The 17993-nt window shown below is 36.4% G+C and overlaps 1 protein-coding gene across 3 annotated transcripts in view; it reads right to left on the reverse strand.

The window, feature by feature from the left end:
- Mkln1 (muskelin 1) overlaps positions 1–17993 on the reverse strand; it is a 377765-nt gene that overhangs the window by 17626 nt on the left and 342146 nt on the right. For all 3 annotated transcript variants that reach the window (XM_023709866.1, XM_023709865.1, XM_004626545.2), the window contains 4 exons: positions 17111–17258; positions 15692–15806; positions 8188–8327; positions 738–840 (listed from right to left, as the gene is read on the reverse strand). In XM_023709866.1, coding sequence (XP_023565634.1) covers positions 738–840; positions 8188–8327; positions 15692–15806; positions 17111–17258 — 506 coding nt within the window. The remainder of the gene's footprint in view (positions 1–737; positions 841–8187; positions 8328–15691; positions 15807–17110; positions 17259–17993) is intronic.

Here is a 17993-nt window from a genome sequence, read left to right on the forward strand (position 1 = left end):
ATTTGTGTGTGTGTGTGTGTGTGTGTGTGTGTGTGTGTGTGTGGCCAGCTCAGCCCACCAGGAGGCAGGGCTGTCTGGCATGTGGTACTGGGGGATTGAACAGCGGTCCCTGTGCTTTGCTATCCCCCATAACTTTATTGAGAAACAATTAGCAATGAGATAGTTTCAAACCAAATTGGTAGGACAGTTTCAATAATTAACACATTGCATACATAGAAAAGTTTATACTGAATTATTACATAACCATAACATTAAAAAAGAAAAGGTGATAATTACTATTTTCTTTCTAAAGTAAAAAAACTATTCTGTGTAACTTGCATATTCCATTATCACATGAAAAGAAGCTTAATTTTTTTTCCTTTTTTAAAAAATGTATTTAGTACAGGGTCTACAGGGTCTCACTATGTAGATTGGACTCGTAGTCATTCTCTTGTTTTCAGCTTCCCAAGCACTGGGATTACAGGTGCATGCAACCACACCCAGTCTCAATATCTGTCCCAGCAAGCTCCAGTGGTGGGGCTGGCACAGCCTGTGGTGCTGGGGATTGAACCCCGGTCCCTGCGCTTTGTCTAAGCAGCTCTTTAGTTCGCTGAGCTATCTGGCTAGCCTGTTTAATTTTTATTTTACCTGCTCTGTGACATTTTTAAGATTAGCGTCATCAGAATTATTTTTAAAAGTTCAAGTTAGACTTTTAAAAAAATACTCAGTTTCTGAAGTTCATTATCACCTTTCTTTACCTCTTTTGTCTCTTCTGGGTCTGAATGATCCACAGTTATATAGAGATCATTTTGCAAATATTTTAGAGCACTAAGAGGATCTATTTGGGCTTTTTCTTCAAATCTAGAAAATAAAAACAAGAGTAATAATTACTTTGAGTTACAAAATACCATTAGAAATGTCATTAAGATCCAGAGCAAAGTAATACACCTCAGTTGACAAACATTTCTGTTTGCAGGTGACTTGGTTTGCAATCAAAAGCATTTTGCAAAATTTTGTTTCAGTTCACAAACACTGTATTGGATAACAAACATGAGCATGGCCATCTTGCCCACAAAAAAATCCAGCCATCTTCTTCAAAATCGCAAAACAAATTAAGTTCATTAACCAAAGTACCACTGTATATAAAATGAGTTATGCTACAGATTTTAAAAAACGTGTTTGGGAATCCAGAATAGGAAGACCACCAGGCAGAGAGGGTAGAAGTGAAGCTTTTGGCAGTAACAGCAATACCAGGTGGTCACAAACAGATGCAGTGCTGAAGAACAGGTACCTGATAGTCTTTCCTTAAAAACTGGAGGTGAGAGCTACAGCAACTATACAACAGTGAGTATGCCAAATATGTTACATGTCATAACTGCCAAACAGCCCAGTGTGTCTCATCAAAATCAAGAAGCTAGGGGCTGGGGAGATAGCCTGGCAGTCTAAGCGTCTGCCTGGCAAGTGCAAGGACCCAATCCCTGGTACCACGTGCAGTGCTGACCCCTGAAGTTGAGCATAGTGGCACACGCCTGTAATCCCAGCACTGGAGGCTGAGATAGGAGGATCACTATGAGTCTGAGCTGCATGACTTCATACCAAATAAATAAATATATAAAGATTTTGGGGCTGGGAGATAGCTTAGTGGAAGAAGTGCTTCCCTGGCAAGTGCAAGGGCCTGAATCCCCGGTTCCGCCAAAAAAATAAAAATAAAATAAAGATTTTTTAAAAATATGCCTTAAAAAACAAGAAGCTAGCAATATAATAAAAAAATACTTGCTTAGATTTGTAGGATATATTTTCTAAGAAATATGCATAATAGTCTGGAAACAAATGAATATGGTCCCTTTTTAAAGATATCATTAACACTGATCTGATATTTTTAATGAGACTATTTCCATGTCTTAGTGAAAACAACATGAGACAAACATCCACAGCAACAAATTATTCAGCATTTGTAATGTGTGGGATACTGTATCAGGTATTTTATACACATACTTTCATTTACTCTTAAAAATAACTCTATGATGATATAGCTTAACCATTTTTAAAAATAAGAAAGGTAAGACCTAAAAATGAGTTTGACCAAGGTAAGAGCTAGTAACATAACAGAAGCAGAATAAAATTTAGTTGTTTTGTTACAAGGCTAAAAAGGAAGAGTTCTCTTAAAGGTAGATAGTATCCCCTATTTCTATCTATCTATTTATCAAGTAAGATAATATGCTTTGGTTATAATATAATCATACATGAATTTATTTATAATAAATTATCCTGTCTTCCACAATATTACACAAAGAAAAGACAATTCACTTACTTTTTCTTTGGATAAGGAAAATGGTGAAGACTTATCTCATGGCACTCAGGCTGAGGATAACCTTCCAGTGGTAAGGTATCTATCTGTACTTTAGGCAAGTCAAAGACTAGCAAAATATTACAGTTCTCTTGTACCTTTATTTACTTCCTCAGTATACAACATACTGCTTTCTCTCTAAATTTATATTTTTACTGAATAGAATAATTACTTTCCATAGTAATAAAAAAAGGGAAGCAGCTCAGCAACTAAGGGTAAGCGGTTATATAATCAAACAGTGTGCATTTATACTACCCACTCTTGAATTAAAATATACTACCCACTCTTTAGAAACAAACTTCTATCTATTCTATCTACAATGTAGTCACATCCCTCAAACTCTTAACTTACTCTGAGTAACTAATTTAAAGATAACAGGCAATGAGTTAAGTTTTGTTACCTTATCATCTTGTTTTGAAGTTGCTGGGTTTTTTCTCTATAACAAACAGTTTGGGAGAGAAAAAAGTCTACAGTGTTTCAACTGTTTAAAGTCAGCCTTTTTTTTTTTTTTTTTTTGGTCAGCTTGTAATCCTAGCTCTTGGGAGGCTGTACACAGGAGGATCACTATGAGTCTGATCTATGTAGTGAGACCCTGCACTAAACACACACGCACACACACGCACACACACACACACACGATAAAGGAACACAAAGCTGATTTATACATACACAGAAATTTTCCTAGTAGTAGACAAGATTCTCAAGATCTTCTAGAGCCACCCTTGACTACTCTTTCATAACCATAACGAATTTTCCAAGAAATTTTGTGCAACCTTTAGAGTTATCCAACATCTTACTGTGTTTTTTCCGTCTCTTTTGTGGAGTACCTCTCCCTCTGCATGTCTCTCAAATGATGATCCTCCAGCAATGCCCACAGACATTTACTCTTCTCACATTCCCTGAGCAGCTCTTATTTCCTGTATCTGGCTCAAGGTGTAATGTCAGGCTAATCCTTTTCTTCCAAATGCTCACAATCTCCACATCAACTAACTGGTATATATGGGGGGGGGGGAGAACTAAAACTATAGGTTCTCTGAATTTATTCAACATTTTAACAAACAAACCCTTTTAAAAATAAAGTTAACAATAAGTAAAATACTAAGGACAGAATGTTAGCAACATTAATTGGGAGGTACCTCCATATTTCAATCTTGTAAAAGTTTATCTCTTGCCATCTAGACAAACTGAATATTCACTTTTTTCTCTTCTAGATCTTATAGGATATAAACACCAATTAATCACAATGATGCTTCACATAGGCATTTGCATTAATGTATCTCAAGAACAACTTGTAAAGCAGAGAAATGGAAACTAAGCAATATATGATATCAATGCCAGAGCCAGCCCCGTCCCTTGGGGTACGCTGAGATGGACTGAGACTGGGTGTGGTGGCGCACGCCTATAATCCCAGCTCTTGGGAGGCTGTACACAGGAGGATTACTATGATTCTGATCTATGTAGTGAGACCCTGTACTAAACACACACACACACACACACACACACACACATATGATAAAGAAACACAAAGCTGATTTATACATACACAGAAATTTTCAGGTGTTCACATCCTATATAAAATATGTAACATGCTAAACATATAAAAATATGCAGACACCAAACCACTTCCCTATGCTCCCCCCAGACATGGTGGTTAAATGCGAGGTGTAGTGTTAGAATAACTGGGATAAAATCCTGCCTTTGAATCTGTACTCCAAAACAGTCTCAAGGATATCCTATAAAAAGTCAATGAATCTGGGGCTGGAGAGATGGCTCAGTGGTCTAAAGCACCTACTTGAAACAAGCTTGGCAAAGCACAGGGACCTCGGTTCGATCCCCCAGCACCACATGCCAGTCAGCCCCGCCCCCTGGTGGGCTGAGCTGGCCACACACAAACACACACACACAATAAATAAAATGTAATAAATAAAAATAAATATTTAAAAAAAAAAAAAAAGTCAATGAATCTAACAGCGGCACAAAAAGCCTACCAGAATGAATATAACAGATAGGGTGAGCAGTTAAGCAGAAGGAAAAGAAAGGGAATCAGCAACAGGAAAATAATACAATGACAGGATAAGTCAATACCTTTAGGTAATAACTGAATGTGAATGGTCTCAATTCTTCAACTGGCAGAATGGATCAAGAAACAAAATCCAATGGTATGCTGTATATATGAAACACATTTAATCCAAAAAGAAATTCATAGACTAAAATTCAAAAGGATGGAAAATAATATTCCATGCAAAAGAACCACAAAAGAAAGTAGAAACAGCTATTCTATTTTCATACTGAAAATCCACTATTTTCAAAGTAGATAACAAGCCAAAAGTGATAAAAAACAAAGGTCATTATAAATTGGCTAAGGGAACAATTCAATAGCAGTGATAATTATTAGCATATATGTACTGAATAGCATATTCACCTTCATAAACAACTACTATTAGACATAAAAGATCAGACAAACACCAATACAATTATAGTGGGGAATCTCAATATTCCACGCCCACAAATAGATCAAGACAAAAAAAAAAATCAACAAATATCAGTACTGAAGAAAACCTTCAAACAAATGGGCTTAATAGATATCTACAGTGTTTTTTACCCAGTAACAGCAGAATACATATTTTCTTTGTAGCACATGGAACTTTTGCCAAAATAGACCACATACTAGCCAATGAAGCATGCTTAAGTAAATGCAAAATAATTGAAGTTATAGCATGTGTATTATCAGATTATGGTACAATAAAACTAGAAATTAAAGAAACATAAATTGTGCAAATACATGGAAATTGAACAATACGTTCTTAAACAATCATGTGTCACAGAAGAAATCAAGGAAAAAAATAAGACAGTTTCTAGGCATACTAGAATTTATGGGACATAACAATAACAGTTCTAAGACTGTTAGCTTTGAATGCCTACCTCACAAACACAAAGCAAGTACAAATAAATAACCTAATAATGCACCTCAGGGTCCTAGAAAATCAATAACAATTCAAAACCAAAGTCAGTATGAGGAAAGAAATTATAAAGACCAAAGCAGGGATAAGTAAAATTAAAACAAAACAAAAGAATCAATGAATCAAACAGCTGGTTCTTCAAAACAATAGACACACTGTTAGCCAATCCCCATCCCCCTCCAAAAAAGGTGAAATTATAATGGACATAGCCAATTCTGGAAGACTACTAGCAACTACTTTGCAAATGTGCATGCCAATAAACTGGAGAATTCAGAACAGATTCCTAGATACATATGAATTGCCAAAACTGAACCAAGAAGATATAAAAACCCTAAATAACCCCAGGAACAGGCAAAAAAATTAAAACAGTAATAACCTACCAATTAAAAAATGCACGGGTGTGAATGGACTGACCACTGAATTCACAAGAACTTCAGGGAAGATCTAACACCCACACTCCTCAAGATGTTTAGGGAAACTGAAAAGGAGGTAATACTCTAAAAGTCATTCCTGGAAGCTACCATTAACCTGAGAGGCCAATTTCTTTAATGAATATAGATGCAAAAACCAGTAAGATCCTGGCAAACAATGTAACCAATTACCAAAAGGTCCACATAGCAAATAGTCTTCATTCCAGGAATTCAGGGAGGGCTCAACACATGCAAATCAATATATTTAATATATCACATAAACAGAAGCAAAGACAAAAATCAAATCAGCCCCATAAAAGACACAGAAAAGGCCTTTGACAAAATTCACCATCCTTTCATAATAAAAACACTGAAGGAATATAAGAAGAATATCAATCAGATAAAAGTCACTTACAACAAACCTAATGGCAATGTCATACTAATATAGGGAAAAAAAGAAAGTCTTCTCTCTAAAATCAGGAACAAGACAAAGATGACCATGATCCCCACTCCAGTTCAGTACAGTACTCAAAATTATCAGAAGCAGTAACAAGAAAAAGAAATAGAAGATATAGATAGGAAAAAAGAAGTCAAATTATGATTATTTGCAGATGACATGGAGAACACCCAAATTATTCCACCAAGAGATTCCTAAAATTAATAATCAAATTCAACAATGTAGCAGGTTTCACAACTAATACACAAAATCAATAGTGTTCCCATAAACCAATAATGAACTCACTTGAGAATTCACAACAGCCACAAGAAAAATTAAATACTTAGGAAGTAACCTAACCAAGGAAGTAAAAGATGTCTACAATAAAAACTACAACACTGTGAAAAAAGAAACTTTAGAAGATAGCAGAAAATGGACAAATAACTTCTGTTCCTGGACATTCAGAAACAAACAGTTTATATTTCCAAAACTGATATACAGATTTAATATAATCCCGATCAAAATACCAACAGCATTCTTCACAAAAGTGGAGAAAGCAGTTCTAGAACACACATGAAACCAGCACAAATCCAGAATAGGGAAAATAATACTGGATAACAATAACAAATGGGAGGCATCACAATCCTGGTCTTAGGCTATAAAGCTAAGGGACAAAACCAAGCCAAACGAAACTAGACCAAACAACAGCATGCTACTGGCACAACAGACATGTGGGTCAATGGAACACTACAGAGGATGCAGAAACAACATCAAGCACATTCAGCTTTATCTTTGACAAAGTGGCCAAAAACATACACTGGAAAAAGAACCTCTCTTAAAAATGGTGCAAAGAAAACTTATCCACATGCAGACTACTGAACCTAGATCCGTAATTCTCATCATGTACTAATCTAGGGGCCCAGGGAGATATCTCAGCAGCATAAGGGCCTTCCTGGCAAGTGCAAGGTCCTGAGTTTGATCCCCAGTACCACACACACACACACACACACACACACAAAATCAAAATGGACCAAAGATCTAAATGCAAAAATGGAAACAATCTGCTGTAAGATAAAACAGGTAAAGCTCTTGAAATCACAGGCACAGGCAAGGACTTTGTAAAGAGAACCCTGGTTGCACAGAAAAGAGTATGAAAAATCAACAGATGGGACCATATAAAATTAAAAAGCTTCTGATTGTAATACATCAAATTATCAAAATATTATTTAGCCAAGCCAGGCAAGGTGGCACATGTTTGTAATCCCAGCACTTGGGCTATACAGCAAAATTCTATCTCAAAAACGTAACAGAACAAAAAATTATTTAGCCGATGACACATTTATCATTATAAGACTAATGAACAGACCAAGAATATAGTATGTCAATAATCTAGAGCTGATGTAATTTTTTTTTTTTTTTTTTTTGGAGACTGTCTCCCTTTGTAGCCTAGGCTGGCCTCAAACTCATTGTGACCCTCCTGCCTCAGACTGCTGAGTGTTAGGATTCCAGGTCTGTGTCACCAAGCCTGGCTAACATGACCTAATTTGTAATTTTAGGAATTGAGTTCCTCCACAGCAAAGCTTTCGTACTATTTTAACAGGTACAAAATTTTACTTGTTCTGTATTTAAACATTTTAACTCAAATCCCTTTACTTTGTATCATTCTTTGAAAGAGAAAAGCAAATAAATAAATAACAAAGTATCTACAAAATACATGATTTTCACAATATTTACAATTACCTTTTTTTAAAAATTAAAATAAAGTCTTTTTTTAAAAAATTTATTTATTTGTGTGTGTGTGTATGTGTGTGGCCAGCTCAGCCCACCAGGGGGGGCGGGGCGGGCTGGCATGTGGTGCTGGGAGATTGAACCGCGGTCCCTGTGCTTTGCTAAGCTTGTTCTAAGTAGGTGCTTTAGACCACTGAGCCATCTCACCAGCCCATACAATTACCTTTTAATTAAAGTTGAAAAGAAAAAGTTTTATCTCCGAAGTCAGGTAACATCAACAACAGCTGAAAATGTTAATTAAAAGTTTTTAATGAATTATTTTGATACCTGTGTTTTCTTATGAGGTACTTGCAGTGTCTCAGCAAGTAATCTTTTGAAGGTCGACACAGCTTCAGTGACCAGAAGTCATCAAGTCTCATCTTTGGAGAACAAGATTTTCCTGGGTTCCCACCAAATAAGTAATGCACCTTTAATAAACACAACACACCAGACTTTTAAAAACTCACACATTCTCAAGAAAATACAGAAGCCACAGTAAAATTAGTTCTGGTAGTAGTGCATAGCAGCTAACTTCCATGGCCTTATGCATACAAAAGAATAAAAAATTAGTACATTTTTGTCAAAAGTTTTATTATACATATTTGTTTCCATTTTGTTTTAAAGCACTGTAGCTACTTTCCTAAACTACATCTTATATGAAAATGACTTGTACAATCATAATTGCAATGACAAGAAGAAGCTAATCCAACATACAGTTTCCTAAGGATAACAAATAACAAATTTAATCAACTGTTGACCAGAATAGTACATGGCATCTTTTAAAAGCACTCTTGACACTTAGCCAGGTGTGGTGACAACACATGCCTATAATCCCAGCTACTCAGAAAGGTAGGAAGGTAATGTATGAGGATCACAAAAGTGAGATCAGCATGGGCAATTTACAGAGACCCGTCGGAAAATAAAAAGGGGAGGGGTTTTAAAATATAAAAAAAGGGGGTGAGGGAAGGAGAACAGAGGGGAAGGAATGGCAGGGGAAAGAAGCAGGAAAATGAAAACACACACACACACACACACACACACACACACACAAAGCGTACATAACTTTGACATGTTGAACAGAATAACTGAAGGACAAGAGTATACTAATTTTTAAAAAAACTTTACCATCGTATTTTGCTTTAGCCTAAATGTCAAATATTAAATGGCACATATAATTTGAGAAATAGCTTTGAAAATATTCCATCATTCCATTACCAAAAACAAAAATAAAATAATTTCACTACATTAGACTTTCAATGTTATTCCACATGTACACCAAACTTTCAAGCATCTCCTGAAATTCTGAAAATGTTACATCCAATGGCACTGTACAGAGATTATTTCTGTCCTATATATTAAAATTCATTTAAAGCCTTAAATTGGGAGAAAGGGTTTTTTTCATTCCAATGGTTCTTTTACCTGGTGCTCCTAAGCTGTACAGCACACACTATAAATCATCTATACAGCCTAAACAGAATCAGGATATGTCAGTAAATTTCTATGTAATTTGAATCCAAGCAATAAACCACATGATAAATGTAAGGAAGAAACAGCAAAAGAAACCACTCTGAATGCTCGGTGATAACAAAAACCTTCAAATGCAATACCAGTTTCACAAGGATGATCAAAGAGAAGTCACTCATATGAAGGAAAATACAGATAGGATGACTTTTTATACAACAGAGAAATTATATACCAGGAAGTTACTTGTTCCTTTTTCATATCAAAGGTCAAAGTTTTTAAATGTTAAAAACTGCATTTTTTGGTTTGTTTTGATGGTGGTATTGGGCCTCATATATGTTAGTCAAACACTACCACTGAGAAAGAGACTGTGACTATTCTGAAAAGAGGAAAAATATCAAGAATTAAATATACTATGCAAAAATATTTTTTATTAGTGTACATTACTGATACAAAATAGATTCATTTGGGTACATTCAGGTAGCACTTTAATTAACTTCATTCCCATTAGTTCCCCTCCCTTTACTTACCTCTCCCCTAACTTTTCCCCATCTCTAAGAAGTCTACTTTTTAGTTTCCTCTAATCACTCATCCTTTTATTTAAAAACTTATTTTTAAATTGCTTATATAGGAGAAAATATGAAATGTTTAACTTTCTGAGAATAACTTATGTCACCCAACATGATTGCTTCCAGTTCTACCCACTTTTCTCCTATTATTTTTTCTCAATAGGGACTTGCTAAGTAGATCAAATGCATCTTGAAGGCATTATGTAGCCCAGTCTGGCCTTGAAATTACAGTGATCTTGTTGCTTCAGCCTACTCAGTGCTGTGATTATAGGTATACAGTGCCACACTCAGCTCTACTTTCCTGCTACTGACATGATTTTGTTCTCTGTGGCTGAATTATACGTGTGTGTGTGTGTGTGTGTGTGTGTGTGTGTGTATGTATTCTTTATCCACTCATCTGCTGTTGGACATCTAGGGTGCTTCCATAGCTTAGTTTTTTTTGTTGTTGTTGTTTGATTTTTTTGTGGAACCGGGGATTGAACTCAGGCCCTAGCGCTTGCCAGGGAAGCACTTATTCCATTGAGCCATCTCCCCAGCACCAAATTTTTTAGTCATACCTTTTAGTTTTATTTATTTATTTTTATTTTTTTGGCTCAACCGGGGATTGAACTCAGGCCCTTGTGCTTGCCAGGCAAGCACTTATTCTACTGAGCCACCTCCCCAGCCCCATAGCTTAGTTTTTATAAATTAGATGGGCAAATAGACAATTTAACATTTTCCTTCCCTATTTGTATCCTTTTATTTCTTTCTCTTGCAAAATTACTCTGGCTAATGTTCCATGTACTATGTTAAGCAGGAGTTGTGAGTGTAGGCACCCAGCTATCTCCCCAGCCCCTCATTCCTGATTTTTAGAGGAAACGCTTTGATTTTCATCCAGTAGAATATTAGCTGGAGGTTTGTAATATACAGCTTTTATCACTTTGAGGAAAGATCTTCCTGTATTTTTTTTTTTTTTCCTGAGTTTTTTAATCACAAAGGAACTTAAATTTTATCAGGGGCTTTTTCTGCATCTGTTGAGATGAACTTTTTTTTTGGTACCAGATTGAACTCACAACCTTTCACTTGCCAGGCTGGCACTTATGCTGCTAAGCTATCTCCCTGGCCTGATCATGTGGTTTTGTTTATGTGATACACCAGATTTATGGACTTATATGTTTGAATCATGCATGCATCCCTGGGGTGAAATCAATTTGGTCACAGGGTATAATTTTAATGTGTGGCTGAATTTTGTTTGCAGGAATTCTACTGAGTTTTGTATCTTTGTTCATCAAGGATAGTGTTTCTGTACTTTACTTTTTGAGTAAAGTTGAGTCCTTACCTGACTTTGGTATCAGGTTAATGCTGGCTTTGTAAAGAGAAGGTAGAAGCATTTCATCCCTTTCTATTTCATAGAAAAGTTTGAGGAGCACTGATGTTAGATATTTTCTAAAAATCTGGTAAAGGGGCTGGAGAGATGGCTCAGTGGTCTAAAGCACCTACTTGAAACAAGCTTGTCAAAGCACAGGGACTGCGGTTCGATCCCCCAGCACCACATGCCAGCCAGCCCCGCCCCCTGGTGGGCTGAGCTGGCCACACACACACACAATAAATAAAATGTAATAAATAAATAATTTAAAAAAAATAAAAAAATAAAAAGACATGCTTAAAAATCTGGTAAAATTCAGTAAGTCTATTGCATACTGTTTTTTGTTTTTTTTTAATCTTTTATTTATTTATTTAGGTAGGGGGTCTTGTTACATAGCTCAGTGTTATGGTCTGTGTCTAGGTGTCCCCCAAAGTCTCATGCAGTCTTGGGGTGGCTTCTGGAGTTTGTGACTGATTACTGTGGGTGTGGATGCTACCCCTGCCCTGGGGCAGGTAATTTGCATTACAATGTAAGGTGGGACAAGAAGCCTGCTGCTACTCTGTTGCCCTCTGCTATGTGCTGCTTTGCCTTGGAGCCAGCTGAGTATGGACTGAAACCTCCAGCAACTGTGAGCTAAATAAACCTTTCCTTCCTTCATTTTGAGTGTTGGGTATTTGTCCCAGCAATGAGAGAACAGTAACTAAGACACTCAGACTCCTAGTGATCCACCTGTCTCAACTTCCTCAGTGCCGGGATTATAGGCATACACCACCACTCCCAGTTTCAGGGGCTGGCACAGGATGTCCAGGGTTCTGAGGATGGCACAGCATGTGGTACCAGGGATCGAACTCAGGTCTTTATATTTGCCAGGCAGGTGTTTAGACCACTGAGTTATCTCCCCAACCCTCCTTACTTTTTTTTTTTTTTGAGACAAGGTCTCACTACATAGTGCAGCCTGCCTTTAACTCACTTATGTAGCCCAGGCTGACCTTGAATTTACAGTGATCCTACTGCCTCAATTTCCTGAGTGCTGGGATTATGGGAGTGTGCTACCATGGGCTTTTCTTATTTGGGAGACTTTTTATTATTTCAATCTCACTGCTCGTCATTGATCAGTTTAGATTTATTTTGTATCTTCTTGGTTTATTTTTTTTTATTATTTTTTTTTAATATTTATTTATTTTTATTTATTACATTTATTTATTGTGTGTGTGTGTGGCCAGCTCAGCCCACCAGGGGGTGGGTCTGGCTGGCATGTGGTGCTGGGGATCGAACCGCGGTCCCTGTGTTTTGCCAAGCTTGTTTCAAGTAGGTGCTTTAGACCACTGAGCCATCTCTCCAGCCCCTTCTTGGTTTATTTTGAAAGGTCATATGTTGTTTAGAAATGTTTTATTTCCTCTATATTTTCTAACTTACTAATTGTAAGTTTTTAAAAGTTTCTAATAATATTTTAGATTTCAGCGCTGCCTTAAAATCTCACCATTTTCATCTCTAGTTTATTAATTTGAGTCTTTTCTTTCAGTAGGTTTGGCTAAGAGTTTATCAATCTTGTTTATTTTTTCAAAGAACTTTCAATTCACTTCTCTTTTGTACTGTCCTTTATTGTCTTATTTAACTTTTTTTTCTTTCTATTTAGGGAAGGGTCTACAGTGTGTTTGGGTCTCACTATCAGATCGGACTCATAGTGATTCTCCTGTTTACAGCCTCTCAAGTGCTGGGACTACAGGCACCTGCCACCACTCCCAGTCTCAGTTGCTGTCTCAGCACGGGGGGGGGGGGGGGGGGGGGGGGGGGGGGGGGGGGGGGGGGGGGGGGGGGGGGGGGTGCCAGGGGGCAGGGCCAGCAGGGCCAGCAGGGCAGGTTCTATTTAACTAACTTCTACTCTGCTGTTTATTACAATGGCACCTCAGTTCACAAACTTGGTATGACAGTTTCAATAATTAACACATTGCATACTATTCTTCTTTATGACAGAGTACTACATCATTATTTATAAAAGACGCATCTTTAAAATCCATTCATCTGTTGATGAATACACAGGCTGCTTCCAAGAATTAGCTATTGTGAGTTGTGCTGCTATAATCATAGGTGTACACCTATCACTGTGGCATGATGTCTTTCAATCTTTCGGGACAGTATTTAGAAATGGAATAGCTGGGTCAACTGGAATTTCTATTTTTAGTTTTGTGAGGACTATCTCACAGACTTTCAGAGTTGTACTAGTTTATACTTCTACCAACATTGAGGAAGAGTGGATTTTGCCCAGCAACCATGGACCATTTCTTACTGTCTGATTTTTCAATGATGAACATTCTTTCTGGAGTAAGATGGAATCTCAGGGTTGACTTAATTTGCAATTCTCTGAGGACCAGAGGTGCTGAACATTTTTCATGTATTCTTTTTGTACTTCGGAGAAGTGTTTATTCATTCCAGGTGCCCATTTTTTGTCTGGGTCTTTTATCTGGCAGATATCTGACTTTTCTGAATTCTTTGTGAATTCTAAATATTAGTCATCTGTCAGAGAAGTAACTAGCAAAAAACTTCCCATTCTGTAGGTTGTCTCTTCATATTGTTTCCTTTGCTGGTACAGGAGCTTTTTAATTTTATATAATTACATTTGCTGATTTTTTATTTTATTTCTTTTTTTTCCCCTCTTTTTTTTTTTTTTTTTTTTGGTGCTATCAGGAACCCAACTCATGACTTATGCCACTGAGCTATATCCCCAGCCCTGTTTTGCTCTTCCGATTTTTTGGCGGAACCAGGGATTGAACTCATGCCCTTGCGCTTGCCAGAGAAGCACTTATTCCACTGAGCCATCTCCCTGACCCTCTTATTTTATTTCTTGTGCAACTAGGATTGTTTGGAAACTTCTTTCTCACCCTTATGTCTTTAAGAGATTTACATATTTTATTTTCAACAGATTAAATGTTTTTATTTTAATATTTACACTTTTGATCCATTTTGACTTTCTTTTGGTGTATTGGTGATAGGGGTTTAGATTCAATCTTCAATGCAGATTCAATCTGCATTTTTGTAACTATATCCCCCAGCACGATTTATTAAAGAGCGTATGTTCTCTCCCAGCATATGCTTTTGCCTCCTTTGTTAAAGATCAGATGATTTAATGTGCCTGGGTTGTTTCTTCATCTTCTGTTCTGTTTTACTGATCCAAACATGTTTTATGCCAGTACCATGTTTCTTTTATCACTGTACTTTTGTAGTATAGCTTAAAATTTGGGATTGTAATGCTTCTTGCTTTGTTTATACTGACCAGGAAGGCAACTATGCTCACCACTATACCACCAATGCAGGCTATATTGATTAGGAATGATTCTGCTATCATTTATCTCTTCTCTTTTGGTTCCATGTAAAAATTTTTGGGGGATGTTTTTGAGACAGGATTTCACTACATAGATCAAACTGGCCTTAAACTCACTTTGTAGCCCAGGTCGGCCTGGAACTCACAGTGATCCTCCTGCCTGAGTTTTCCAAGTGCTAAGATTACAAGCATGCACCACCACACTCAGGTCTTCATGTAAATTTTAGGATATTTTTTTTTCCAACTCTGTGAGGAATGCTGTTAATATTTTGATTGGGATTGCACTAAATCTATTCTTCTTACTAGGTTTAGTTTGGAAGTCTTTGTAGGATGTTTCTACTACTTGTTTTCAGACTCTAACTGCTTTGACTGTTACTCACTTTCCATCCTTTCACTTTCAATCCATGTTATGTCTTTGCAGATGAACTGTGTTTCTTAGATACAAATTTTGATGATCCAACTTGCCAGTCTATGTCTTTTTGTGTTTTTTTTGGTGGAACCGTGGACTGAACTCAGGCCCTTGTGCTTGCCAGGGAAGCACTTATTCTACTGAGCCATCTCCCTGGCCCCCAGTCTGTGTTTTTTACTTGAAAAATTAAGTCCACCTTTGTTAAATGTTTTTTTTTACAGAACTATATATACTAATTTCTGTCGTCTGGTTGTTTTTCTAACTCTCCATTTCTTTCTTTCTTTTTATTTATTTATTTATTTATTTATTTTTTGGTGTGTGTGTGTGTGTGTGTGTGTGTGTGTGTGTGTATGTGTGTGTGTGACCAGCTCAGCCCACCAGGGGGCGGGGCTGGCTGGCATGTGGTGCTGGGGAATTGAACAGCGGTCCCTGTGCTTTGCTGAGCTTGTTCTAAGTAGGTGCTTTAGACCACTGAGCCATCTCACCAGCCCTAACTGTCCATTTCTTAAAAACATTTATTCTTTTAAGGAATTTTAGGGAGAAGTAACACTGAATGTCTGTTATACAGTTTAGTAAACGTTTGCTATGCATTATAACTTTGTATTCAAATCCACTTAAAAACACTCAGAAACATGTATTTGGAGAGTCTTGCACACTATAGGACCCAGAAAGTTTATAGCATGACATACCTTATGTAACTCATCATAAACAAGCTGATGGGCAAATCTTGGACAAGGTTCCTCCTCCTGTAGACTTTTACTTGGATTATCCTTTGCAGCTTGATCATTCTTATAGACACAAGACCTAGAAGACAGTACTTTTAATTGCCAATGTCCAATAACCAAAAGAAAAGATTATACATTGGTTCACATCAAAGATTAAAATCCTGATAACATAAAATAATGTGAATGTGTTAGACCTGAGTTTTTAGACTTTTTTTATAGCTACCAAAGTTTCCTTTAAAAAAACTTGTGAAACTTAAAACAAGACACACGCAGACTCAAATTGAAAGTTAAAGAGATGCTATGCTGTTTATTCACAATAAAGTAATACACAGTACAGTGTTTTGAATGAAAGTGAATGTCATATTTAGGAAACAATAAATTCCTTAATTGCTGAACACTACTACCCACTACTGAATGGCATACATTCTTTGAAGTGCTTCTGTTCTGTAGAAATATTCACTTATGCAACAATCACAGAATGTGAGAGCTGGATCTTGTACTAGGCCAGTGTTTACTGAAGTGAATCATGCAGTAATAGTTCTGTGAAGTACTCTGTGAGAAAGGGTCCTAGTTGGGTCCAATTATGTCACAGTCTGCCCTAGAGATACACTTCAACTTCATAAAAAATTAACACAGAAAAGCATTATTCTCTTGTCATTTATCTAGTTGGTAGCAAGAAAAATCTCTTGACTCCCTGAGAACTAACTAGAGGTAAGATTCTATTTAGTTAACATCACTTTCAATTTTGCCTATGATTTACTTTTTTTTTTGGCAGAACCGGAGATTGAACTCAGGCCCTTGAGCTTGCCAGGGAAGCACTTATTCCACTGAGCCATCTCCCCAGCCCCATGATTTACTTTTTAAGAATACTGATTTTTTTCTTTATTTTTTAAAAAAAATTTTCCCCATAATTTTATTGAGAAACAAATAGCAATGAGACAGTTTCAAATCAAACTGGTAGGACAGTTTCAATAATTAACACATTGCATACATTCTTCCTCACTAGGTTAATTGCTGTACAAGATGCGGACATGATATCCTATTTACAAACACCATTAGAACAAATCACCCTATTCATTAAGAGAATGTAACTATATATCTATCCTAACCACTTTGAATACACAGATACAAAATGGACATACATCTGTATACCCTTTTTTTTTGTTAAGTTCCATTATTTGAATATTATAGGTGTGTAAACTCAGCAAAATATTCTAAAAGAGTCCAGTAGCCCATAATAGTACTGGGACTTCCGCTTGACTGGCAATGACTGATTTTTTTCAATACTGACTTTTAAAGGTATAATGTAACAAATAATATAAGCCTTCCATTTCTCAAGTCATAAATAAATAAGCTCAAATAAATATGACAAGAGTTCCTTACCAACTATTCCTCACAATGTCGTAAATCCAGAATGAATTTCTGACATTCTCTTCTCTCTTTTCCTTGTCTTTGCTGAGTCCAGATAAGACATGTATTTCATTTAGTTCTGGATCAATGGTTGCTCTCTGTGTGAATCCTGTCATTGGAACTGTAAATCGGAGGGAAAAATAAAATGACAACATTCACGTTAGATAGCAGATTAGTACTAACTCTTTAAAAGATTACTTCCTGTTCTTTTTGTCTATAATACTTATTTTCCAAATAAAAATGTAACTTGTTTTATTAAAAAGACAAGTGTTTATTTTCTAAGGTCTATTATAAGAAAGAAAAAATTAAATGGTGAGAGGTATAAGGGAATAAGGGAGATGGGCATGACCAAAATATGTTATGTGCATGAACAAAAATACTACATTGAAATTCAGTATTTTGTAAAATTAGAAGACACTAATAAAACATTTTTACAAAGAAGGTAAGCTCCACAAGAGCAGAAGCTGCTTTGTCACCATTTTTATCCCAGTGCCTAGAATAGTATCTAGCATACAGTAATCATTCAGCTACTTATTGAAAGAATGAATTTCAACTACCAGAATGGAGCTACCCTGAGATAAGACCTGTGCAGTGTGTTCACCACCACATTCATATTGGCATCACTATCTCAGATTATCTCAAGTTAATTAATCTTTAATGCTTACACATTGAAAAACATTATTTAGGATGTAGAAGAAATGGTTTGTTCAGGATGTTCTTTTAAATAATATCAAAATTTTAAAAATAGTTTTCTAACAATATCCTATTCCTGAGGTATACATAACTCCCAAATTAGAAATACCAGTTTAGAGTTACTATGCTTACAATACAGAAACAGATCTGTGTGTTCAACAGG

The sequence above is a fragment of the Octodon degus genome, unplaced genomic scaffold (genome assembly GCF_000260255.1).
Source record: "Octodon degus isolate 3935 unplaced genomic scaffold, OctDeg1.0 scaffold00015, whole genome shotgun sequence".
Taxonomy (NCBI): Eukaryota; Metazoa; Chordata; class Mammalia; order Rodentia; family Octodontidae; genus Octodon; species Octodon degus.